This window comes from Pristiophorus japonicus, chromosome 10 (genome assembly GCF_044704955.1).
Source record: "Pristiophorus japonicus isolate sPriJap1 chromosome 10, sPriJap1.hap1, whole genome shotgun sequence".
NCBI lineage: Eukaryota > Metazoa > Chordata > Chondrichthyes > Pristiophoridae > Pristiophorus > Pristiophorus japonicus.
In genome coordinates, this window is record NC_091986.1 from 220,403,958 (window position 1) to 220,430,744 (window position 26,787).

Consider the following 26,787-nt stretch of genomic DNA (forward strand, 5'->3'; position numbering starts at 1 on the left):
ATAGAAACTTCCAGCACAGAAGGCTGCCATTTGGCCTGTCCTGTCAGTGTTGGCTCTCAAAGAGCAGTCGTGCTTTGTCCCACATGTTTTCCATAACCCTGTCAGTTCCTCGTTGTCCAGAACCTGTCCAACTCTCCCTTTTAAAATTACTGATGGAATCAGCTGTCACCACCATTTCAGATCGAGCAGCCAGACCCCAGCAACTTGGTGTAAAAATTCTCATCTCCCCCTCAATCTTTGCCAATGATTTTCAATCTATGACCTTTGGTATTGACCAACCTGCCAGAGGCATTACAAGTCTCCAGCTTGCGGCAAATCCTGATTCACTGTGCCACCCGGAGAGCTCTGGGTCAGTGTGGGAGTGGGACACATCACATCTCACAGGCGGTACGTACCAGATAACCAGTCACAGTCAGTGTGCTCTCCTGCTTCAGTAACCACTCCCCCATACCCCTGAAGGGAGTCTCGCCTGCACACCCCCTCCCCTCCCCTCCCCTCCCCTCCCCAGAGACACCTTCACCCCTCCCCGCCCGAATGCAGAGCAGAACCCCTCCCCTCCCGTCCCCAGCTCTCTCCTTCCCGCCCCAACGCAGAGCAGAACCCCTCCCCTCACCAGCTCCTTCCTTCCTCCAACGCACACCGGCTCCCCAGCTCCCCCCTCCTCGCCTCAGCGCACAGCAGAACCCCTCCCCACCCCAGATCCCCCCCTCCTCGCCTCAGCGCACAGCAGAACCTCTCCCCACCCCAGATCCCCCCTCCTCGCCTCAGCGCACTCCCCAGCTCCTCCCTCCCCGCCCCAACGCACAATCACCACCAGAAAGGAGAGACATCAAATAATCTTGTTAAAAATCATCAACACTATCAATTATCAAATTGATTTGGGAGAAAGTTCCATTGTTCCTGACTCTCTGACTCTGCTCGAGCCGGTAATCCGGCAGTGATCCCGCCAGCACGCCACCGCTGTGGAATCTACTTGTACTTTCTCCTGGCGGGATGCTTGTGTCTGGTGAATGACTTGAGGACGGCGGCAATGGAGCGGTCTTGTTTGGTGATGAAGCTGTAGTCCAGCGACTTTAACTGTGGGATGGTCCCCACTATGTAGCTCCTTGAGAGGGAGGGAGAGAGACAGAGAGAGAGGGTTCAACTCCAGCAGCTGGGGTTTCACAGAATCGTACACACCGGAGGCCGCCATTCGGCTCACGCTTGCTGTGCCAGCTCTTTGATAGAGCTGTCCCACTCACCTTTTTAACAATAACAACTTGTATTTATATAGCACCTTAACGTCGTGAAACATCCCGAGACGCTTCACAGCAGTATTGAGATAAAAAATTTGACACTGAGCCACATAAGTAGAAATTAGCGCAGGTGACCAAAAGCTTGGTCAAAGAAGTATCTTGAAGGAGGAAAGAGAGGTTTCGGGAGGGAGGTCCAGAGCTTGGGGCCCAGGCAACAGAAGGCACGGCCACCAATGGTGGAGCGATTATAATCAGGGATGCTCAGGAGGGCAGAATTAGAGGAGCGCAGACATCTCGGGGGTGTTGTGGGGCTGGAGGAGATTACAGAGATAGGGAGGGGTGAGGGCCATGGAAGGATTTGAAAATAAGGATGAGAATTTTGAAATGGAGGCATTGCTTAACCAGAACCAATGTTGGTCAGCGAGCACAAGGAGTGATGGGTGAGCGGGACTCGGTGAGAGTTAGGACGCGGGGCAGAGAGCACAGGGGGTGATGGGTGAGCGGGACTTGGTGCGAGTTAGGACACACGGCAGTGAGCACAGGGGGTGATGGGTGAGTGGGACTTGGTGCGAGTTTCAACAGCTTGCATTTATATAGTGCCTTTAACGTAGTGAAATGTCCCACGGTAGCATTATCAAACAAAATTCCTCAGCCACCTACAATTTTTTCCTTTAAGTATTCACCCAACTCCCTTTTGAAAGTTACGATTGAATCTGCTCCCACCGCCCTTTCAGGCAGCGCGTTCCCGATCACAACAACTCACTGCGAAAAAACATTTGTCTTCGTCTCCCCCTCTGGTTCTTTTGCCGATTATCGTCAATTTGTGTCCTCTGGTTACCGACCCGCCCGCCCCTGGGAACTGTTTCTCCTTATTTACTCCATCAAAACCTTTCATGATTTTGAACACCTCGATCAAATCTCCTTTCAACCTTCTCTGCTCCAAGGAGAACAACCCCAGCTTCTCCAGTCTATCCACGTCACTGAAGTCCCTCATCCCTGGAACCATTCTCGTAAATCTTTTCTGCGCCCTCTCTAAGGCCTTCACATCCTTCCTACAGTGCAGTGCCCAGAATTGGACACAATACTCCAGCTTGGACCTAACCAGTGCTTTATAAGGATTTAGCATAACTTCCTTGCTTTTATACTCTCAGCCTCTATTTGTAAATCCCAGGGTCCTAGGGTGACAGCGAAGAGGGACAAGAACAACTGGGGAGGAGACACTTTTTTTCAATGCAACGAGTTGTGATCTGCCTGAAAGGGCGGTGGGAGCAGATTCAATAGTAACTTTCAAACAGGAATTGGATAAATACTTGAAGGGGAATTTTTTACAGGACTATAGGAAAAGAGCGGGGGTCTGGGACTAATTGGATCGCTCTGAAGAGCCGGCACAAACACGATGGGTCGAATGGCCTCCTTCTGGGCTGTATCATTCTGTGATTGTAAGGTGCAGTTCTTTGATGGAGGAAATGCATTGCAGGGGGGCGATGGGGAGATAAAGAGAAGGAAAGAGACAGAGACAAAGAACGAGAGACAGAGATAGAGAGGGAGTCAGAGATAGTGGGTGAAGGAGAGAGAGGGCGAGAGACAGTGATAGAGAGAACGAGAGACAGAGAGCGAATTAGAGAGAGAGGGAGAGAGATAGAGACCGAGAAGGAGAGAGGGCGAGAGACAGAGTAAGAGGGAGGGAGAGACACAGAGAGCGAGATAGAGAAGGGGCGAGAGAAAGAGAGGGAGAGTACGCAGCTGTAGTATTGTACCCGGGGGAGGATTCGGTGCCCCTCGGGAGGGAGGAGGTGCATTTGGTCTTGGGTTTACGCTGCAGTTCACTAGTTGACTGAGAGGGGGCAGCGACAATGCATTGCCAGCAGAGAGCTGAGGCAGCAGAGATGCCAGGTCAGGGTACCTGTATCCTTTCATCAGCTCCACGGGGTTGCCGTGCATGGTCAGACTCCGCATGTGAGGCAGTGTGGCCAGCTTGTCCATCTGGAACAGTTCACTGATCTGGTTGCCATGGAGATTCAGGATCTGCAGGTTGCTGCACTGGATCAGGACCTGTTGAGAGATGAAAATGGCGACAATCAGCCATTGATATACCCCCCTGACCCCACCAAACCGACGTGACAGTGTGGCATTATTCTATATATTGCCAGTTCATCCAGTAACATTCATCGTGTTGGTTCCTAATTCCCTAAAACCAGGTGTCAGCTGAGGCTCAGTGGGCAGCACCCTCGCCACGGAGGCAGAAGGTCGTGAGTTCAAGTCCCACTCCAGAGACTTCAGCACAAAAATCTAGACTGACACTCCCAGTGCAGTACTGAGGGAGCGCCGCACTGTCGGAGGGGCAGTACTGAGGGAGTGCTGCACTGTCGGAGGGGCAGTACTGAGGGAGCGCCGCACTGTCGGAGGGCCAGTACTGAGGGAGCGCCGCACTGTCGGAGGGGCAGTACTGAGGGAGCGCCGCACTGTCGGAGGGGCAGTACTGAGGGAGCGCCGCACTGTCGGAGGGGCAGTACTGAGGGAGCGCCGCACTGTCGGAGGGCCAGTACTGAGGGAGTGCCGCACTGTCGGAGGGCCAGTACTGAGGGAGCGCCGCACTGTCGGAGGGGCAGTACTGAGGGAGCGCCGCACTGTCGGAGGTGCCATCTTTCAGATGAGATGTTAAACCGAGTCCCCATCTCCTATCTCCTATCTCAGGTGGATGTAAAAGATCCGATGGACACGATTTTGAAGAGCAGGGGAGTTATCCCCGGTGTCGGCCAATATTTATCCCTCAAATCAACATTACTAAAACAGATTATCGAGTCATTTATCACATTGCTGTTTATGGGAGCTTGCTGTGTCCAAATTGGCTGATGCGTTTCAACAATGACTACATTTTATTGGGTGTAAAGCATGTTGGGATGTCCTGGGGATGTTAACGGTGCTATAGAAATGAAAGTTTTTTTTAAAATTTGTGTTGCCGTGAATTTGGGCTGAAGGTGAGGAACACTGATGCTGTAGAAGGGAACCGTTTCATTTCAGGCACTCACTGAAGATATAGAGGAAAGCTCCCTGCTACACTGTCCCATCACAGATGCAACAACTTGTATTTATAGAGCATGCTTAAAGAAGTAATATATCCCAAGGTGCTTCATCGGAGCGTTCAGATATAGATTTACACCGAGCCACACAAGGAGCTATTAGGAGGGGTAACTTAAAAGCTTGGTCGGAGGTAGGTTTTAAGGAGACGGGAGGTTTAGGGAGGAATTGTAGAGCTTAGGGCCTACATGGCGGAAGGCACCAATGGTGTGGTGAATTGAGCGGGGGATGCACAGGAGGCCAGAGTTGGAGGAGCGCAGAGTTCTCGGAGGGTTGCAGGGCTGGAGTAAAGTTAGAGAGATAGGGAGCGGGCGAGGCCATGGAGGGTATTGGGCTTGTGAGAAATCCAGTAATGACAATGATGTCGACCATCAGGAATTTGCGGAACAAAGAACTTGTTTTATTTGGGCAAAAGATTGTGAAGTGACCTTACTGAACTTGGCCAGATTGAAAGGGGATTGGCCAAAGTGATTCAAGCAGAATTATTCAGGATAGGGACGGGTTCAAATACCAGGAAACAAGAGCTAAAAATTGGTAAGAAGGCAAACAAGGGAAACCCTTTCCAACCCTGAGAATTGAGTTATAGAACAAGGGCCCAGGGAAAGACACTGAAGGAGTCAGTGTGAAGAGGGTGGAGGGACGATCAGAAGTTTCTCTAGAGAGAAGGGATTGAAGGATATGGGGAGAAGTTGAGTAGGTGGGGTTGGGGGATTTGGGAAGGTGGGGGAGGGGTTGGGGGATTTGGGGAGAGGGTGGATGGGGTTGGGGGATTTGGGGAGAAGGTGGGTGGGGTTGGGGGATTTGGGGAGGTGGAGGTGGGGGTGGGGTTGGGGGATTTGGGGAGGTGGTGGGTGGGGTTGGGGGATTTGTGGAGGTGGGGGAGGGGTTGGGGGATTTTGGGGTGGGGTTGGGGGATGTGGGGGAGGTGGGGTTGGGGGATTTGGGGGAGGGGTTGGGGGAGGTGGGGTTGGGGGATTTGGGGGAGGGGTTGGGGTATTTGGGAAGGTGGGGGGGGCGGGGTTGGGGTATTTGGGGAGGTGGGGGAGGGATTGGGGTATTTGGGGAGGGGTTGGGGGATTTGGGAAGGTGGGGGAGGGGTTGGGGTATTTGGGGAGGTGGGGGGAGGGGTTGGGGTATTTGGGGAGGGGTTGGGGTATTTGGGGAGGGGTTGGGGTATTTGGGGAGGTGGGGGAGGGGTTGGGATATTTGGGGAGGTGGGGGAGGGGTTGGGGTATTTGGGGAGGTGGGGGAGGGGTTGGGGTATTTGGGGAGGTGGGGGAGGGGTTGGGGAGGTGGGGGGAGGGGTTGGGGGATTTGGGGAGGTGGGGGGAGGGGTTGGGGGATTTGGGGAGGTGGGGGGAGGGGTTGGGGGATTTGGGGAGGTGGGGGAGGGGTTGGGGTATTTGGGGAGGTGGGGGGAGGGGTTGGGGTATTTGGGGAGATGGGGGAGGGGTTGGGGTATTTGGGGAGGGGTTGGGGTATTTGGGGAGGTGGGGGGTGGTGTTGGGGGATTTGGGGAGGTGGGGGGTGGTGGTGGGGGATTTGGGGAGAGGGTGGGTGGGTGGGGGATTTGGGGAGAGGGTGGGTGGGTGGGGGATTTGGGGAGAGGGTGGGTGGTGGTGGGGGATTTGGGGAGAGGGTGGGTGGGTGGGGGATTTGGGGAGAGGGTGGGTGGGTGGGTGGGGGATTTGGGGAGGTGGGGGGTGGTGTTGGGGGATTTGGGGAGAGGGTGGGTGGGTGGGGGATTTGGGGAGGTGGGGGGTGGTGTTGGGGGATTTGGGGGGTGGTGTTGGGGGATTTGGGGAGAGGGTGGGTGGGGTTGAAAGTAAAAGGGATGCGATTGTTAGGCCAATTGATCATCTCCTGATCCTACAAGTTGCTGAGCCCGTCTCCTCAGTGCCAGACAAAACAGAGATCTATTAGGAAAGAAAAATAGTTTAATTTCATTGAGAAAAAAGGAGCCAGCGTCCGGCAACCTACGGGATCGATGATGGGGAAGGAGTTGAAGGAGAGGTCGATCCAGAACAATCGCGTGGGTTCCACAAACAGAATGCCGATCAGCTGGTTCAGACCGCTCAGGTCGCACAGGCGGTTGTTGCTCAGACGTAGGGAGCAGCTCTTCAGCTTCTTGTCCTCAGTATACTGGTACTGGCGGAACCCAGGCCGAGGGGTCAATTTAAGGCAGTCTGCATGGTGGAAAGAAACAGTTAAAAATGTGGGAGTCTGAGAGCCCTGGCAGAATAATGGAACCACACCATACAAATTAATACAACTGGAGTCAGGACCATTTATAGCACAAAATGGGGCCATTCAGCCCATTGATTGTGAGATGGCTCTTTGCTGGAGCAATCCCCAAACTAATCCCACTGCCCCGCTCCCTCCCCATAGCCTGTATCAATCCCAAACTAATCCCACTGCCCCGCGCTCTCCCCATAGCTTGTATCAATCCCAAACTAATCCCACTGCCCCGCTCTCTCCTCATAGCCATGTATCAATCCACAGCTAATCCCACTGCCCCGCTCTCTCCCCATAGCCTGTATCAATCCCAAACTAATCCCACTGCCCCACTCTCTCCCCATAATCCTGTATCAATCACCGTGTCAGTCCCAAACTAATCCCACTGCCCCGCGCTCTCCCCATAGCCCTGTATTAATCCCACTGCCCCCCTCTCCCCATAGCCTGTATCAATTCCTGTGTCAATCCCAAACTAATCCCACTGCCCCGCTCTGTCCCCATAGCCCTGTATCAATTCCTGTGTCAATCCCAAACTAATCCCACTGCCCCGTGCTCTCCCACAGCCCTGTATCAATCCCAAACTAATCCCACTGCCCCGCTCTCTCCCCATAGCCCTGTATCAATTCCTGTGTCAATCCCAAACTAATCCCACTGCCCCGCGCTCTCCCATAGCCCTGTATCAATCCCAAACTAATCCCACTGCCCCGCTCTCTCCCCATAGCCCTGTGTCAATCCCAAACTAATCCCACTGTCCCGCTCTCTCCCCATAGCCCTGTATCAATTCCAAACTAATCCCACTGCCCCGCTCTCTCCCCATAGCCTGTATCAATCCCAAACTAATCCCACTGCCCCGCTCTCTCCCCATAGCCCTGTAAAAATCCCAAACTAATCCCATTGCCCCGCTCTCTCCCCATAGCCTGTATCAATCCCAAACTAATCCCACTGCCCCGCTCTCTCCCCATAACCTGTATCAATCCCAAACTAATCCCACTGCCCCGCGCTCTCCCATAGCCCTGTATCAATCCCAAACTAATCCCACTGCCCCGCGCTCTCCCATAGCCCTGTATCAATCCCAAACTAATCCCACTGCCCCGCTCTCTCCCCATAGCCCTGTATCAATCCCAAACTAATCCCACTGTCCCGCTCTCTCCCCATAGCCCTGTATCAATCCCCAAACTAATCCCACTGCCCCGCTCTCTCCCCATAGCCCTGTATCAATCCCCAAACTAATCCCACTGCCCTGCTCTCTTCCCATAGCCCTGTATCTTGCTGCTTCAAATAATTATTCAAATGATACAGAACAGGAGGCCTTTCGGCCCATCGTGCCTGTACCGGCTCTTTGAAAGAGCGATACAATTACTCTCCCTACATTTTCCCCATAGCCCTGAAAATGTTCTCCCCGACAAGTATTTACCCAATTCCCGCACTCTCACACTGGCGCTGCCCCTCACTGTGTCCCCACGCACTCACTCTGGCTCCTCCCTATTGTCCCCGCACCTCACTAGGGCCTCCTCCCCATTACACCTCTCCCAACACTGGCATTCCCCCCTCACTGGGGCGCCCTCCCCATTACACCTCTCCCAAAACTGGCATTCCCCCCTCACTGGGGCTCCCTCCCCATTACACCTCTCCCAACACTGTTCTCCCTCACTGTGGCCTCCTCCCCATTACACCTCTCCCAACACTGGCATTCCCCCCTCACTGGGGCGCCCTCCCCATTACACCTCTCCCAACACTGGCGTTCCCCCCTCACTGGGGCGCCCTCCCCATTGCCCCTCCCCCCAACTCTGGCACCTCTCCCCTCCCTGGGGCACCTCTATTGGTGAGAAAAATAGGGAAGTCACATATAAGAACATAGGAAATAGGAGCAGGAGTTGGCCATTTGGCCCCTCGAGTCTACTCCGCCATTCAATAAGGTCATGACTGATCTGATTATGGACTCAGCTCCACTTCCCTGCCTGCTCCCCATAACCCTTTATTCCCTTATCGCTCAAAAATCTGTCTACCTCAGCCTTAAATATGTTCAATGACCCAGCCTCCACAGCTCTCTGGGGCAGAGAATTCCACAGATTTACAATCCTCAGAGAAGAAATTTCTCCTCATCTCAGTTTTAAATGGGCAGCCCCTTGTTCTAAGACTATGTCCCCTAGTTTTAGTTTCCCCTGTCAGTGGAAATATCCTCTCTGCATCCACCTTGTCGAGCCCCCTCATTATCTTATATGTTTCAATAAGATCACCTTTCATTCTTCTGAACTCCAATGAGTATAGGCTCAACCTACACAACCTATCCCCATAAGTCAACCCCCTCATCTCGGGAATCAACCTAGTGAACCTTCTCTGAACATCCTCCAATGCAAGTATATCCTTCCTTAAATACAGAAACCAAAACTGCACGCAGTACTCCAGGTGTGGCCTCACCAATACCCTGTACAGTTGTAGCAGGACTTCTCTGCTTTTATACGGTAAGGGGATAACGGGTTTTGGGGAGTGGGCAAGGAGGTGGAGCTGAGTCAATGATCAGATCAGACATGATCTTATTGAATGGCGGAGCGGGGCCGTATGACCAACTCCTGTTTCTATTTCTCATGTTCTTATACTCTATCCCCCTTGCAATAAAGGCCAACATTCCATTTGCCTTCCTGATCACTTGCTGTACCTACATACTAACTTTTTGTGTTTCATGCACAAGGACCCCTGGGTCCCTCTGTTCTATAGCACTTTGCAAATCATGCTTGACAAATCGTCTAGAATTTTTTGAGGATGTAACTAGTAGTGGACAAGGGAGAACCAGTGGCTGTGGTGTATTTGGACTTTCAAAAGGCTTTTGACAAGGTCCCACACAAGAGATTGGTGTGCAAAATTAAAGCACATAGTATTGGGGGTAATGTACGCGTGGATAGAAAACTGGTTGGCAGACAGGAAGCAGAGAGTCGGGGTAAACGGGTCCTTTTCAGAATGGCAGGCAGTGACTAGTGGGGTACCACAGGGCTCAGTGCTGGGACCCCAGCTATTTACAATATACATTAATGATTTAGACGAAGGAATTGAATACAGTATCTCCAAGTTTGCAGATGACACTAAGCTGGGTAGCAGTGAGAGCTGTGAGGGTGACTTGGACAGGTTAGGTGAGTGGGCAAATGCATGGCAGATGCAGTATAATGTGGATAAATGTGAGGTTATCCACTTTGATGGCAAAAACAGGAAGGCAGATTATTAACTGAATGGTGACAAATTAGGAAAGGGGGAGGTGCAACGAGACCCGGGTGTCATGTTACATCAGCCATTGAAAGTCGGCATGCAGGTACAGCAGGCAGTTAAGAAAGCAAATGGCAAGTTGTCCTTCATAGCGAGGGGATTTGAGTATAGGAGCAGGGAGATCTTACTGCAGTTGTACAGGACCTTGGTGAGACCACACCTTGAGTATTGTGTGCAGTTTTGGTCTCCTAATCTGAGGAAGGACATTCTTACTATTGAGGGAGTGCAGCGAAGGTTCACCAGACTGATGCCCGGATGGCAGGACTGACATATGAGAGACTGGATCGGCTCGGCTTATATTCACTGGAATTTAGAAGAATGAGAGGGGATCTCATAGAAGCATATAGAATTCTGATGGGACTGGACAGGTTAGATGCAGGAAGAATGTTCCTGATGTTGGGGAAGTCCAGAACCAGGGGTCACAATCGAAGGATAAGGGGCAAGTCACCGAGAACCGAGATGAGGAGAAACTTTTTCACCCAGAGAATTGTGAACCTATGAAATTGTCTACCACAGAAAGCTGTTGAGGCCAGTTTGTTGGATATATTCAAGAGGGAGTTAGATATGGCCCTTACAGCCAAAGGTATCAGGGGGTATGGAGAGAAAGCAGGAAAGGGGTACTGAGGGAATGATCAGCCATGATCTTATTGAATGGCGGTGCAGGCTCGAAGGGCCGAATGGCCTACTCCTGCACCTATTTTCTATGTTTCTAAATATCCTTTAAAAGATGCATTGGTCTCTTTCATTGGGGTCCCTTCCACTGCTCCCCCTGCTAAACTATGGCCCCTCCCCCCAACGACTACCTATGGCAAAGCATTCCATGGAGCAAATTTCTCTTAAACTTGCTCCTCCCTTCCGGAACTACTTGTTACATCCCAATCTCAGGGCACAATTTATGTATTGTAGGAGGATCGAAGAACTGTGGCCAGAATCTCGGACATCTTCTCTTTGATATCCGCGCGATCCGGGCACAAACGCTGCTAACCTCGGTGACAGGGTCCCCCACGCATGTCAGTGGAATTGTTGTCATGTAATTTTTCTTTCCCTCCCCCCTCCCCCCGTGCTCCAAATTCTTTCACTTTACTGCCCTTCTGAAGGCGGCACTGGCTTTGGGGGTTCTGCTTCTACAGGTGCCCTGGGGCACCCCACTCAAGCAGCCCAGGGAGGGATTTGAAAACCAGGATGAGAGTTTTAAAATCGAGGTGTTTCTGGAACGGAAGCCAATCTAGGTCAGCGAGCATGGAGCGTGATGGGTGAACGGGACTTGGTGCGAATTAGGACACGGGCAGCAGAGTTTACTCGAGAGACAAGGTCCCTCTTCATTGGGACCGCCACCTCCCAAGGCCCTTTCCGATCACCTTTTAACAGTGAAGTATGGGTCCCAACAGTGGTCCTCGCAACCACTGGAGCAAACATGGTGGTAGCTGCAACCCCTCATTTTAATTTCATTTACATACACTTGCCCGGATTTTCAGCCGACGGTTCCAACCAGAGGGAATTTTAAAAAAATCATTCAGGATTTGGGTGTCACTGGCCAGGCCGGCATTTATTGCCCATCCCTATTTGCCCCTTGAGAAGGTGGTGGTGTGCCGCCTTCTTGAACCGCTGCAGTCCGTGTGGTGAAGGTGCTCCCACAGTGCTGTTAGGGAGGGAGTTCCAGGATTTTCAACCAATGATGAAGGAAGAGATATATTTCCAAGTCGGGATGGTGTGTGACTCGGAGGGGAACGTGGAGGTGGTGGTGTTCCCATGCGCCTGCTGCCCTTGTCCTTCTAGGCCGAGCCGAATTAGGCTTGGTGAGTTGCCAAATGGGTAGGTTGGAGGGGCTGCAAGAGGATGCAGGGGATAGAGAGTAGGTGATGACATAGCACAGACTATCAGCAAGTTTCCAAACATGCCAGAGCCCCATGGGGATATCTGCACAGTGAAGGTGTATTTGAAGCTTAGGGGGAACTAGTACTGCGGTGACCGCTCGGAGAATGGATGGAGTCTTGCGTTATGATTAAAATGGCGTCAGCCAGTGGCTCAGTTGGTAGCACACTCGTCTCTGAGTCAGAAGATTGTGGGTTCAAGTTCCACGCCAGAGACTTGAGCACAAATCTAGACTGACACTCCCAGTGTGGGAGCGCCGCACTGTCGGAGGGGCGGTGCTGAGGGAGCGCCGCACTGTCGGAGGGGCGGTGCTGAGGGAGCGTCGGAGGGGCGGCGCTGAGGGAGCGCCACATCGTCGGAGGGGCGGCGCTGAGGGAACGCCGCACTGTCGGAGGGGCAGTGCTGAGGGAGCGCCGCACTGTCGGAGGGGCAGTGCTGAGGGAGCGCCGCACTGTCGGAGGGGCAGTGCTGAGGGAGCGCCGCACTGTCGGAGGGGCAGTGCTGAGTGAGCGCCGCACTGTCGGAGGGGCGGTGCTGAGGGAGCGCCGCACTGTCGGAGGGGCGGTGCTGAGGGAACGCCGCAGTGTTGGAGGGGCAGTGCTGAGGGAGCGCCGCACTGTCGGAGGGGCGGTGCTGAGGGAGCGCCGCACTGTCGGAGGGGCGGTGCTGAGGGAACGCCACATCGTCGGAGGGGCGGCGCTGAGGGAGCGCTGCACTGTCGGAGGGGCGGTGCTGAGGGAGCGCCGCATTGTCGGAGGTCTCGGCTTTCGGCTGAGATGTTAAACCGAGGCCCCATCTGCTCTCTCTCCTCAGGTGAATGTAAAAACAAAGAGCATTGGAGTTTGTCCTGGGGCCAATATTTATCCTTCAATCAACATCACTTATTTGGTCATTATCACGTTGCTGTGCGTGGGAGCTTGCTGTGCACAAATTGCCTGTCGCGTTTTGTACATTACAACATTGACTACATGTCTAGAAGTACTTCATTGGCTGTAAAGCACTTTGGGACGCCCTGAGGTTGTGAAAGGTGCTATAGAAATGCAAGTCTTGTTTTCCACGATTAACATTAACGCAGTGTGCAGTGTTGTTGTGAAGATTTCTAGAATAGCATATGTCACCAGGTAAAGTGTCCAGATTTCTGAAGGAATAATCCACAATTGGACCGTACAAGATGGAGTCGTAATCTGTCGTGTTAGTGGTCCTGTGGGAATAAAGTACAAAACGTTATTAGTTATCGTACAAAATGGAGGGGGAAAAAAGAGAATTTTATTTAATTAGTAAATAGATCCGATAGAGCAAACAGATTGAACCCTTACTCTATCATAGTATTATCCACCTTTCGGATGAGACAGGAACAACAACAGTTTAACTAGTAAAACGTCCCAAGGTGCTTCACAGGAGTGATTATCAGACAAAATTTGACTCCGATCACATAAAGAGATATTAGGGCAAGTGACCAAAATCTTAATCAAAGAGGTAGGTTTTAAGGAGCATCTTAAAGGAGGAGAGGTAGAGAGGCGGAAAGGTTTAGGGAGGGAGTTCCAGAGCTTGGGGCCCAGGCAACAGAAGGCACGGCCACCAATGGTGGAGCGATTATAATCAGGGATGCTGAAGAGGCGCAAATATCTCGGAGGGTTGGAGGAGGTTACCGAGATAAGGAGGGGTGAGGCCTTGGGAACAGAGGAAAAACATGCCGAGTGCCCAACCATCATAACATCCAGTCTGTGAGCGGGGGTTCATTGTTAAACCTGGGGAGGCTGACCCAGACACTGCATGTGGAAGATTGAAAATTTTGTTTCCAATGAGGCTGAGTCAGGAAAAAAAGATTTGTGCAATCAACAGCCCGAATCGTAATGGACCTGGCTTCTGCCAACACTCACTGTCTACACAACTTGCATCGCCTTTGATGCTGAAAAACCTCTCACCAGAGCTTTTCAGAACTGGACGCAGAGGCAAAGGAGGTCACAGCACAAAAGGATCCTTGTCGCCAGTTGTTACATATGTAAGCACTCTAGTAATGACACCACGAGGTAAGGTCTTGTACTTAAACGGTTGTAACCTTAGTCCATTTACTGTAGCTCCCTGAGTGAGGATGCAGTGAAGTGAGCTCCCTTTTATATCTGGTTACCTGCAGTGTGCAGGTGACCCTTAGTCTCCACCAGTAGCACCCTCTGGTGGTACTGGTATGGTGTATACAGTGTGAAGGTACATTCAGTGGTCTATTGTTACAGTACATACATTATGCATACACAACATCACCTGTGTCAACTCTGAACGAGCAAGCCAATTAATCCCACAACCCCTGCTCTTTCCCCATAGCCCTGTAATTTTACCCCATCAAGTATTTATCAAATTCCCTTTTGAAAGTTACTATTGAATCTGCTCCCACTGTCCTTTCAGGCAGCGTGTTCCCGATGACAACAACTCGCTGCGTAAAAACATTCTCCCCATCTCCCCCCTCCGGTCCTTTTGCCGATTATCTTCAATCTGTGTCCCTCTGGTTACCCATCCTCCTTAATAGTCGAAACAGTTTCCCATCATCTACTCTATCAAAACCCTTTGTGGCTTTGAACACCTCGATTAAATCTAACTTCCAGCTAAACTTTTGGAACATGAGTGAACCAGTTGGGTTTTTACAATAATCCATCATCATTACTGATGCTAGCTTTTAATTCCAGATTTATTTAATTAAAAGACTTGTATTTATATATTCACCATCACCAGATGTCTCAAAGTGCTTTACAGCCAATGACGTACTTTTGGAGTGTAGTCACTGTTGTAATGTAGGAAATGAAATTCCCTGAATTAAATTAACTGAATTAAAATTCCCAGCAGTCATGGTGGGATTTGAGCTCATGTCACCGGATCATTAGCTCAGGCCTTGGGATTACTAGTCCAGTAACATAGCTACTATGCTGCCGCACCATTTCTAATTATAACATCAGACACTTTGCATTTATGCTGCTGTCCTTTCTGAGGTGTAAAACTAACATTTCACAGGTTGAAAAACTCCCACAGGACCCAAGCATAACAAATGTTTTCTTTTAAAATTAGTACTGTCACCAGCCTTATAGCAGTGTGACGGCGTACCAGGGCAAGGTACAGCACGAGCTGGTGCAGGAGGGCAACGGCAGCGAAGAGGGACATCATCAAGGTCCAGGTCGGTGATTGGAGCGTGGGCAGGTACAGGAGCGGCGAGGTCGGGGCGAAGGAGCGGTGAGAGATCGTGGAGCGACATGATCGGGGCCCAGGAGAGGCGTGAGTTCAGGGCCAGAAGAGGCGAGGGTCCACGGGCCCAGGGGCAGCACGGGCCCAGCCCACACTGCGATATGTGTGCGCACTAGGTCCGTGCAGCAGAGCTGGTCTCCAGTCGTCCTGGTTAAGCCTTGCCACTGGACCAAGACCTCGCTCTGTCAAGCCCGTGTGGTGGCTGGTGTGCAACGGCCACCCCACGTTAAAAAAATCCACGCACAGGCATCTTCAGGTCCTTCATTGAATTACCTGTGAACTCATCCTTTTGGCATGGAAGCAAGTCATCCTCGCTTCGAGGGACCGCCTATGATGATGATGATGATAGTCTACAAAAGCAAAATACTGCAGACGCTGGAATTTGGAATAAAAACAGAAAACGCTGGAAGTCTCAGCCGGTCAGGCAGCATCTGCGGAGAGGAAGCAGAGTTAAAGTTTTGGGTCTGAAGAAGGAAGGATATACTTCCCTTGGAGGCGGTGCAACAAACTAGATCGACTCCTGGGATGAGGGGGTTGTCCTATGATGAGAAATTAGGAAGAAGTCTCTGGAGTTTAGGTGAATGAGAGGTGATCTCATTGAAACATACAAGATTCTGATGGGATTTACAGGATAGATGCTGAGAGGTTGTTTCCCCCGGGCTGGAGTGTCCAAAACTAGGATGGCACAGTCTTAGGATAAGGGGTCGGCCATTTAGGACTGAGATGAGGAGAGATTTCTTCACTCAGAGGGTGGTGAATGTTTGGAATTCTCTGCCCTATAGGCTGTGGATGCTGAGTCTTTGATATTCAAGGCTGAGATCGATAGATTTTTGGACTCTAGGAGAATCACGCGATATGGAGGTCAGGCAGGAAAGTGGATTTGAGATCGATGATCAGCCATGATCTCATTGAATGGCAGAGCAGGCTCGAGGGGCCATATGGCCTATTCCTGCTACTATTTCTTGTTTCTTATATTCACCATTTATTTAATTCTGACACAATTTAACAAACTCATGTCTCAGGATTACTAGCCCAGTGACATTTTCACCACGGCACCTAACCCCTGCCCTGGCTCTGGGTGGGGAGTGTGTATATTGTGTGGGACAGGCTGGGTGGGGAGTGTATATATTGTGTGGGACAGGCTGGGTGGAGAGTGTACATTGTGTGTGGGACAGGCTGGTCGGGGGGTGTATATATTGTGTGAGAGATGTGTGGGACAGGCTGGGTGGGGAGTGTGTATTTTGCGTGTATGAAGTGTGGGACAGGCTGGGTGGGGAGTGTGTATTTTGCGTGTATGAGGTGTGGGACAGGCTGGGTGGGGGGTGTGTATATTGTGTGGGACAGGCTGGGTGGGGGGTGTGTATATTGTGTGTATGAGGTGTGGGACAGGCTGGGTGGGGGGTGTGTATATTGTGTGTATGAGGTGTGGGACAGGCTGGGTGGGGGGTGTGTATGATGCGTGGGACAGGCTGGGTGGGGGGTGTGTATATTGTGTGTATGAGGTGTGAGACAGGCTGGGTGGGGGGTGTGTATGATGCGTGGGACAGACTGGGTGGGGGGTGTGGGACAGGCTGGCTGGAGTTGAGCCTATTTGCCGGGCCAGTGACCTGCTGCGGGTCGTCCTCCCTGCACGGGCATCAGCGCGTTGTCACGGGCAACGGGACAATGCTGGCACGGAGCCCGCCGGGAATTGTAGTCTGTCAGCGTGCACCGCCCAGCGCCGAGGACCGGCCGCGGACTACAACTCCCGGCGGGCTTTGCGGCGGCTGATGTTCCCACACACACACACTCCTGCCGCCGATTGGAATAATTTGAAGTATTTTTCATGTTGTAGTTCCCGCTGCTTCATTGAAATAAAGGCCACACTTGCCCTTTTAAAAAAAAAGGCTGATGGCACGGACTACAAAACCCAGAATTCAAAGCGGGCCAAGCTCACCATGCAATATTCCGCGGCAGCGAAGAATCCAAGCTATCTTGCCGGTGGTTCGAGGGCCATTGGACCCAATCAGTGCTAGTGGTGTCCGCCGCCGCCATCTCTCTCTCTCGGTGCGTTGCCTACGCCGCCATTATTGTTCCAGCGCCCCTCGCAACGGCACGTACAATGCGCGCGTTTACGCGTGACGCCATCACGTCGGGCTGCAGAGAGCGGCGGTTCCCGGATGTCGATGACGCTCGCGGGGCGGGATCGATTACCCGGATGCTGAGGTGGGGCACAGTAACCGAGACATGGCCGCAGTAACCCGGATGGTGATCACGTGTCGGCCGTTGGGCCAATAACGGCGCTCAGATTCGAAAGCGCCTGTGACGTCAGAGCCCGCTGAGGGGGAAAAACGTTCCGCGGCGGCGACAGAAAAATCGACCCCGAGGATCAGCGGCCTAGTCCCCAGGCCCGGTCCCGCTCGGTAAGAGACATTGGCGGTTGTACCATGAAGTGAGGGAGTCAAGGAGCGGCTGAGGCTCGGGGGGCTGAGGAGAAGCTGAGAGGGGGAATAAAATCCTTTTAATATCTGGGGGAGGGGTAAAGGAATGGGGGGTGCAGGAGGAGAATGAGGGGGTGCAGGAGGAGAATGGGGGGAGGTAAAGGAATGGGGGGTGCAGGAGGAGAATGAGGGGAGGTAAAGGAATGGGGGGGGGTGCAGGAGGAGAATGGGGGGAGGTAAAGGAATGGGGGGTGCAGGAGGAGAATGAGGGGAGGTAAAGGAATGGGGGGGTGCAGGAGGAGAATGAGGGGAGGTAAAGGAATGGGGGGGTGCAGGAGGAGAATGAGGGGAGGTAAAGGAATGGGGGGTGCAGGAGGAGAATGAGGGGAGGTAAAGGAATGGGGGGGTGCAGGAGGAGAATGGGGGGAGGTAAAGGAATGGGGGTGCAGGAGGATAATGGGGGGGTGCAGGAGGAGAATGAGGGGAGGTAAAGGAATGGGGGGGTGCAGGAGGAGAATGGGGGGAGGTAAAGGAATGGGGGGGTGCAGGAGGAGAATGGGGGGAGGTAAAGGAATGGGGGGGGGTGCAGGAGGAGAATGGGGGGAGGTAAAGGAATGGGGGGTGCAGGAGGAGAATGAGGGGAGGTAAAGGAATGGGGGGGTGCAGGAGGAGAATGAGGGGAGGTAAAGGAATGGGGGGGTGCAGGAGGAGAATGGGGGGAGGTAAAGGAATGGGGGGGGTGCAGGAGGAGAATGGAGGGTACAGGAGGAGAATGGGGGGAGGTAAAGGAATGGGGGGTGCAGGAGGAGAATGAGGGGAGGTAAAGGAATGGAGGGTGCAGGAGGAGAATGGGGGGGTGCAGGAGGGGAATGGGGGGAGGTAAAGGAATGGGGGGTGTAGGAGGAGAATGGGGGGTGCAGGAGGAGAATGGGGGGGGGTGCAGGAGGAGAATGGGGGAGGTAAAGGAATGGGGGGTGCAGGAGGAGAATGGGGGGAGGTAAAGGAATGGGGGGGGGTGCAGGAGGAGAATGGAGGGTGCAGGAGGAGAATGGGGGGAGGTAAAGGAATGGGGGGTGCAGGAGGAGAATGGAGGGTGCAGGAGGAGAATGGGGGGGTGCAGGAGGGGAATGGGGGGAGGTAAAGGAATGGGGGGTGCAGGAGGAGAATGGAGGGTGCAGGAGGAGAATGGGGGAGGTAAAGGAATGGGGGGTGCAGGAGGAGAATGGGGGGGTGCAGGAGGAGAATGAGGGGAGGTAAAGGAATGGGGGGTGCAGGAGGAGAATGGGGGGTGCAGGAGGAGAATGGGGGGGTGCAGGAGGGGAATGGGGGGAGGTAAAGGAATGGGGGGTGCAGGAGGAGAATGGGGGGGTGCAGGAGGAGAATGGGGGGGTGCAGGAGGGGAATGGGGGGTGCAGGAGGAGAATGGGGGGAGGTAAAGGAATGGGGGGGGGGTGTAGGAGGAGAATGGGGGGAGGTAAAGGAATGGGGGGGTGCAAGAGGAATATGTGGGGTGGTGAGTCAAGGAATATGTGGGGGGTGGAGAGTTTGGGGCTGGGCTGGAAACCATTCGAGCTGCAGTTCTCTGTCAGAGTCTAGCGTCTCAACATGGCACTGGGAATGTTTAAGTATGTGCAGAAACTTCTAAAGTATAATCTGGAGCACAAAAAGTGCTCTTTTTATAAAAGAAAATCAGAAGCCTGTTTTTCCCATTTTAATCGTGTGTGTGTGTGTGATATGGTGATGTTGGTTCAGGATCTCCATGAGTTTTCATATTCTGATTAAAAGCCATCGTCCGCACTTGGAGCGATGAGGGAAAGAGACCAAACCTTGGGGAATGGAAAAGGATTTGAGGCTTTTGCTGGTGATTGTTAAAACTGTTGTAAATAATAATAATAAAGACTTGCATTTATATAGCGCCTTTCACACCTCCGGATGTCCCAAAGTGCTTTACAGCCAATGAAGTACTTTTTGAAGTGTAGTCACTATTATTATGTAGCAAACATGGCAACCATTTTGCGCACTGCAAGCTTCCACAAACAGCAATGTGATAATGACTGGATAATCTGGTTTAGTTATGTTGGTCAACAGATAAATATTGTCCAGGACACCGGGGAGATTCAGCCTGCTACTCTTCGAGATAGTGGCCCTGGGATCTTTTACAGCCACATGAGGGGGCAGAAAGGGCCTCGGTTTAACAACTCATCCCACAACACCTCGCTTTCAAAATTCTCATACTTGTTTACAAATCACTCCATGGCTCTCGCCCCTCCCTATCCCTGTAATCTCCTCCAGCCCCGCAACCCCCAACCCCCCAAGATATCTGCGCTCTTCTAATTCCTGATTATAATCGCTCCACCATCGATGGCCGTGCCTTCTGTTGCCTGGGCCCCAAGCTTTGGAACTCCCTCCCTAAACCTCTCTGCCTCTCTACCTCTCTTTCCTCCTTCAAGACTCTCCTTAAAACCTTTCTCTTTGACCAAGTTTATGGTCACCTGCCCTCATTTATACTTGTGTGGCTCGGTGTCAAATTTTTTATCTCGTAATACTCCTGTGAAGCGCCTTGGGACATTTCACTACGCTAAAGGCACTATCTAAATACAAGTTGTTGTTGAGTTAACTGAGGTATTAAAGACCGCAAAGGTATCGACAAATTAAAGACAGAAGAACTAACTTCCAAGGCTCCGAGAATGACAGGGAAAACGGGCCATTGGGTAAAGCTCAGATTGTTCACCACACACTGGAGTTCTGTGGGAGCACGGATGCTACAAGGACAGTAGTGGATGAAGAAGGCCCACTGCCACCTTCACGAGGGCTACCAGAGATGGGCACTAAATGCCAGCAATCCCCACATCCCGTGAATTTGGAAAAAATAAATGAGAGGATTTGGTGAGAATCATTTGCAGGTGGATATCGGGTGTGAACTGAATGGCCTGGGGTTAGCCAACTAATCATTGTTCTGCCACTTGTCTGAATTTGATCCCTGGGACTGTTGCATTGCAGTCTGTGTATTATCCCAAGTTCCCGGGGCTCCCCATGTGTGAGGAGATTCCAGTCTGCTGAACAGTCGGTTTGTTGAGTGCAATAATACACGTGTGAGGTGTGTCCTGGTCATCAGGGGAAGAGTCTGTGTCTCGGGGCATCAGTAGGTAGGTGGGTGGCCTGGCGTGAGGCTGCTTTCACTGACCTCCACTGGACACTGCTGATCTTTTTCCCCATAAAGACAATAGTTAACTGAGAACAAGAGAAAAGATTGGTTAATGTCACGAGTGGGGCCCTTCCATAGAACTGATGGTTAACACTTTTTTTTAAGTGTACGGCAGCCCTTCCTCCAATTTAAACATTCACTCCCTCCAACACCGGCGCACCATGGCTGGAGCACCGGGTCCTGGAACATCATGGGCTGCCCCGACCTCTGTGAGAACACCACCGCAGGTCGGGGCTATAAATAGAGCCGTAGCGTTGGGCCCTGGAACATCGTGGGGGAAGTGCGATGAATGAGGGTGCGGGGCCCAGAGGACCCAAGGGCAGCACGGGCCCAGTCCACACTGCGATATCTGCGTGCACTAGGTCCGTGCAGCAGAGCAGGTCTCCAGTCGTCCTGGTTAACCCTTGCCAATGGATAAAGACCTAGCTCTGTGTCAAGCCCGTGTGGTGACTGGTGTGCAACAGATACCCCACATTAAAAAAATCCACGCACAGGCATCTTCCACCCCCTCAACTGGAGTTGAGGACATCGGGTCCTTCATTGAAACATCTGTGAACTCTCGTGGATGGGCAATAAATGCCGGCCTTGCCAGCAACACCCACATCCCATGAATGGAATAAAAGTATTTAAGGCTATGAGATTAGCTTACGATATTGATTCCAGTCTGGCGGTAGCTGATGTATAATACCAGTTGCCAGTCTGACTGTCCCAGACAGGAGGTAAAGCTGTTTGTGCATTCACACAACCTGGTTTCCAGCTTGTAAACCCTAAAATGTCTCGAGAACATTGGCAGGAACTTCCTTGTACTCAGCCTTCAATGGTGTAAAGAACTTAAATTTATGTAGTGCCTTTTACAACCTCAGTGCATCCCAAAGCAATTCAGTACTTATGAAGTGTAGTCGCTGTTGTATTGTAGAAATGCGGCAGCCAAGTTGCACACAAGCAAGCTCCCACAACCAGCAATGCAATGATGGAAAATCTGTTTTTTAATGATGTTGGTTGAGGGATCAATATTGGCTCAGGACACCAGGAGAACTCCTCTTCTCTTTAAATAATGCCATGGGATCTTTTACGTTTATCCGAGAGCAGACGGGGCCTCTGTTTAATCTGTCATCTGAAAGACTGCCCCTCCGACAGTGCGGCGCTCCCTCGGTGCTGCCCCTCCGACAGTGCAGCGCTCCCTCAGTGCTGCACTGGTGTGCCAGCCTAGATTTTTATGCTCAAGTCTCTGGAGTGGGACTTGAACCCACAACCCTCTGGCTCAGGATTGATCCAACTGAGCCACGGCTGACACAGCAGAGTAATACTTTGTGGGTAGTGACAAAGCGTTTCCTGTCACTCCCATCAGAGTTGGGACCTGGATCTGGAGTTATACTGTCACTGTTGCATCACTGCAAAGTATAATTTATCCCTGGAAGTAAAACCCTGTTGGAAACAACCAATTGTATTTGCTGGCAAACCTATTACTTTGCGAAGAGTATATTTCTTAATAAGTCACATATTACCTGTACTTGGAAAATGAAAATCTAAATGGGGTAGAAGAGCAAAGGGATCTGGGAGTACAAATACACAAATCACTCAAAGTAGTGACATTGGCAAATAAGGCCATTTTTTAAAATAAAAGGAGGCTGGGACATTGAGTAGATTTGGGACAGAAATAGACAGTTTCTTGAACGATAAAGGGATAGGGAGTTATGGGGAGCGGGCAGGGAAGTGGACCTGAGTCCATGATCGGATCGGCCATGATCGTATTAAATGGTGGAGCAGGCTCGAGGGGCCGTATGGCTTACTCCTGCTCCTATTTCTTATGTTCTTCTAAACCAAGCACTTGGGTTTTTCTAGAGGGACAGAATTGAAAAGTAGGGAAGTTACACTAAACTTGTATCGAATCTTGGTTAGACCGCATTTCGAGTACTGCATATAGTTCTGTTCGCCAAATTATGGCTTCAGGTGAGCGGAAATTAAAAAAGTCAGAGAAAAGAGCAGGATAGCGATGGAGGAAATGATAACCAGAGTGTGACAGGAAGGGACAGAATGTATAAAATAAGAGAGTATCAAAGTGGGGATAAAGCAGGGAAAAATGGTTAAAAGACAAAATTTAAAATTCTCTTAATGCACGCAGCATTCGTAACAAGATCGATAAGTTGATGGCACAAATTGATATAAATGGGGATGATTACAGAGAAGTGGTTGCAAGGTGACCAAGGCTGGGAACTGAATATTCAGGGGTATTTGACAATTCAGAAGGATAGACAGAAAAGAAAAGAAGGTGGGTAGCTCTGTTAATAAAGGATGAGAATAGTGCAGTCGTGAGCAATGATATTGGCTCAGAAGATCAAGATGTAGAATCAGTTTGGGTGGAGATAAGAAATACTAAGGGGAAGAAGTCACTGGTGGTCGTAGTCTATAGGCCCCCTAACAGTAGCTACACTGTTGGACAGAGTATAAATCAAGAAATAATGGAGGCTTGTAAGAAAGGTACAGCAATAATCCTGGGTGATTTTAATCTTATTGATTGGACAAATCAAATTGGCCAAGGTAGTCTTGAGGAAGAGTTCATAGTGGATCCAGGATAGTGGAACCAACCAGAGTGCAGGCTATCTTAGATCTTGTGGGGGATGGAGTCTAAAAGCAAATGTCCTTCGACAATTACAGGGTATTGGTGAGGCCACACCTTGACTACCGCGTACAGTTTTGGTCTCCGTATTTAAGGAGGGATATACTTGCATTGGAGGCTGTTCAGGAAAGGTTCACTAGGTTGATTCCTGAGATGAGGGGGTTGACGTATGAAGAAAGGTTGGGCCTATATTCATTGGAATTTAAAAGAATGAGGTGTGATCTTATTGAAGCATATAAGATCCTGAGGGGCTCGACAAGGTAGATGCAGAGAGGATGTTTCCCCTCGTGGGAGAATTTAGAACTAGAGAATATAGTTTAAGAATAAGGAGTCGCCCATTTAAAACTGAGATGAGGAGGAATTTTTTCTTCTCAGAGGGTTGTAAATCTGTGGAATTCTCCGCCCCAGAGAGCTGTGGAGGCTGGGTCATTGAATATATTTAAGGTGGAGATAGACAGATTTTTGAACGATAAGGGAGTAAAGGGTTATGGGGAGCGGGCGGGGAAGTGGAGCTGAACCTAAGATCAGATCAGCCATGATCTTATTAAATTGCGGAGCAGGCTCGAGGGTCAAAAGGCCGACTCCTCCTATTTCTTATGTTATTATAAAAATGATATAGAAGCACTGGATAGGGTGCAGAGAAGATTTACAAGTATGATACCATAACTGAGAATATATCTACATATGGGTCTCTTTTCTCTTCAAAAGAGAAAGACTGAGGGGTGACCTAATAGAGGTCTTTTTAAAATTATGGAAGGTTCTGATAGAGTGGATACAGAGAGAATGTTTCCATTTGTGGGGAAGAGCAAAACTAGAGGCCATCAATATAAGATAGTCACCAATAAATCAAATAAAGAATTCAGAAGAAAATTCTGTGTAGTGTACCAATAGTATAGATGTGTTTAAGGGGAGGCTAGATAAACACTGGGCAGAGGAAATAGAGGTGTATGCAGTTGGCTCGATGAGGAAGGGCTGGAAGAGGTTGGAGCAGAGCAGGTCGTGAGCAGCAAGGCCCATAAAAGGGGCCCAGCAGTCGGGAGCGACGGAGGTCGGAGCGGAGCAGCGAGGCCCATAAAAGCGGCCCAGCAGTCGGGAGCGAGGGAGATCGGAACGGAGCAGGTCAGGAGCAGCGAGGCCCATAAAAGGGGCCCAGCAGTCGGGAGCGGCTAGCTGGTGCAGGGCCAGAAGGTAAACAAAGAAGTAAAAAGAAATCGAAGTGTGATGTCAGAGCCAAGCGGGTAATTGATTGGCTGATGGATTGGTGAGTATTTCATCTTTTTCTTTTTCTTATCAGTAGGTAACCTTTGGCATTATTGACAAATTAAGTTAATTTAAGGATTAAGCCATGGCAGGAGAGCCCAGACCAGTGTCATGCTCCTCCTGTGCTATGTGGGAAATCAGGAACGCTTCCAGTGTACCTGACTGCTATGTGTGCAGGAAGTGTGTCCAGCTGCAGCTCCTGACAGACCGCATTGCGGCACTGGAGATGCGCATGGATTCACTCTGGAGCATCTGCGATGCTGAGGATGTCATGAATTGAGTTGGTTACACCGCAGGTAAAGGTTACACAGGCAGATAGGGAATGGGTGACCAGCAGGAAGAGCAGTGGAAGGAAGGTAATGCAGGGGTCTCTTGCGGTCATCTCCCTCCAAAACAGATACACTGTTTTGGGTACTGTTGGGGGAGATGACTCATCAGGGGAAGGTAGCAGCAGCTAAGTTCATGGCACCATGGGTGGCTCTGCTACACAGGAGGGCAGGAAAAAGAGTGGGAGAGCTATAATAGTAGGGGATTTTATTGTAAGGGGAATAGATAGGCGTTTCTGTGGTCGCAACCGAGACTCCAGGATGGTATATTGCCTCCCTGGTGCAAGGGTCAAGGATGTCTTGGAGCGGCTGCAGGGCATTTTAGATGGGGAGGGTGAACAGCCAGTTGACGTGCATATAGGTACCAACGATATAGGTTAAAAAATGGAATGAGGTACTACACGCTGAATTTAGGGAGTTAGGAGTTCAATTTAAAAAGTAGGACCTCAAAGATAGTAATCTCAGGATTGCTACCAGTGCCACGTGCTAGTCAGAGTAGAAATAGCAGGATAGTTAAGATGAATACGTGGCTTGAGGAATGGTGCAACAGGGAGGGATTCAAATTCCTGGGACATTGGAACCGGTTCTGGGGGAGGTGAGACCAGTACAAACCGGACGGTCTGCACCTGGGCAGGACCAGAACCAATGTCCTAGGTGGAGTGTTTGCTAATGGTGTTGGGGAGGGTTTAAACTAATATGGCAGGGGGATGGGAATCTATGCAGGGAGACAGAGGGAAGTAAAATGGAGGCAGAAGCAAAAGGTAGAAAGGAGATAAGGAAATGTGGAGGGCAGAGAAATCAAAGACAGAAATCAAAAAGGGCCACATTACAACATAATTCTAAAAGGACAAAGAGTGTCAAAAAAACAAGCCTGAAGGCTCTGTGTCTCAATGCGAGGAGCATTCGTAATAAGGTGGATGAATTAACTGTGCAGATAGGTGTTAACGGATATGATGTAATTGGGATTACGGAGACATGGCTCAAGGGTAACCAAGGCTGGGCACTCCACATCCAGGGGTATTCAATATTCAGGAAGGATAGACAAAAAGGAAAAGGAGGTGGGGTAACGTTGCTGGTTAAAGAGAAGATTAATGCAATAGTAAGGAAGGACATTAGCTTGGAGGCAGCAGAGTAGCATTGGGGTAAGTGTAAACCACAAGGTGATAGGAAGGGACAATATGTATGAATATAAAGGGACTGCAGGAGGGGTCAAAACAAAAAATCATGGTTTAAAAACTAGTATTAAAACACTCTACCTAAACGCACGCAGCATTCGAAATAAAGTAAATGAGTTGACGGCACAAATCATTACAAATGGGTATGATTTGGTGGCCATTACAGAAAAGTTATAACAGATGCATTCGTTATAATCTACCAAAATTCTCTGGACTCTGGGGAGGTACCAGCGGATTGGAAAGCAGCTAATGTAACGCCTCTGTTTTAAAAAAAAGGGGGCAGACAAAAGGCAGGTAACTATCGGCTGGTTAGTTTAACATCTGTAGTGGGGAAAATGCTTGAAGCTATCATTAAGGAAGAAATAGCATACATCTAGATAGGAATAGTACAATCAAGCAGATGTAACATGGATTCATGAAGGGGAAATCATGTTTAACTAATTTACTAGAATTCTTTGAGGATATAACGAGCATGGTGGATAGAGGTGTACCGATGGATGTGGTGTATTTAGATTTCCAAAAGGCATTCGATAAGGTGCCACACAAAAGGTTACTGCAGAAGATAAAAGTACGCGGAGTCAGAGGAAATGTATTAGCATGGATCGAGAATTGGCTGGCTAACAGAAAGCAGAGAGTCGGGATAAATGGGTCCTTTTCAGGTTGGAAATCGGTGGTGAGTGGTGTGCCACAGGGATCGGTGCTGGGACCACAACTGTTTACAATATACATAGATGACCTGGAAGAGGGGACAGAGTGTAGTGTAACAAAATTTGCAGATGACACAAAGATTAGTGGAAAAGCGGGTTGTGTAGAGGACACAGGCTGCAAAGAGATTTAGATAGGTTAAGCGAATGGGCTAAGGTTTGGCAGATGAAATACAA

At 50.6% G+C, this 26,787-nt stretch overlaps 2 protein-coding genes across 5 annotated transcripts in view; one reads left to right on the forward strand and one right to left on the reverse strand.

Annotated features, from left to right (window-relative positions):
- Positions 1 to 820: 820 nt before the first annotated feature.
- On the reverse strand, positions 821 to 17,021 carry lrrc51 (leucine rich repeat containing 51). Its single transcript, XM_070891670.1, has 5 exons — positions 16,840 to 17,021; positions 12,794 to 12,876; positions 6,294 to 6,499; positions 3,139 to 3,287; positions 821 to 1,105 (listed from the first exon to the last, which is right to left on the reverse strand). Exons 1-5 carry the CDS (start codon positions 16,935 to 16,937, stop codon positions 970 to 972), a joined length of 672 nt encoding a protein of 223 aa, XP_070747771.1. The 5' UTR covers positions 16,938 to 17,021; the 3' UTR covers positions 821 to 969.
- A 159-nt stretch (positions 17,022 to 17,180) lies between these two features.
- Positions 17,181 to 26,787, forward strand: part of LOC139275311 (nuclear mitotic apparatus protein 1-like) — a 100,810-nt gene continuing 91,203 nt past the window's right edge. For all 4 annotated transcript variants that reach the window (XM_070892596.1, XM_070892593.1, XM_070892598.1 and 1 more), the window contains exon 1: positions 17,181 to 17,305. The gene's annotated coding sequence lies outside the window, so the exon portion shown is untranslated. The remainder of the gene's footprint in view (positions 17,306 to 26,787) is intronic.

What these genes read in the sequence shown, in the direction of transcription:
- lrrc51 (XM_070891670.1), bottom strand. Translation starts at nt 16,937, where the DNA reads ATGGCGGCGGCGGACACCACTAGCACTGATTGGGTCCAATGGCCCTCG. An exon ending in CTGCCGCGGAATATTGCATG is followed by an intron (nt 12,877 to 16,839) that starts GTGAGCTTGGCC and finishes TTATTCCCACAG; the next exon opens with GACCACTAACACGACAGATT. An exon ending in GAGCTGATGAAAGGATACAG is followed by an intron (nt 1,106 to 3,138) that starts GTACCCTGACCT and finishes CTCCCTCTCAAG; the next exon opens with GAGCTACATAGTGGGGACCA.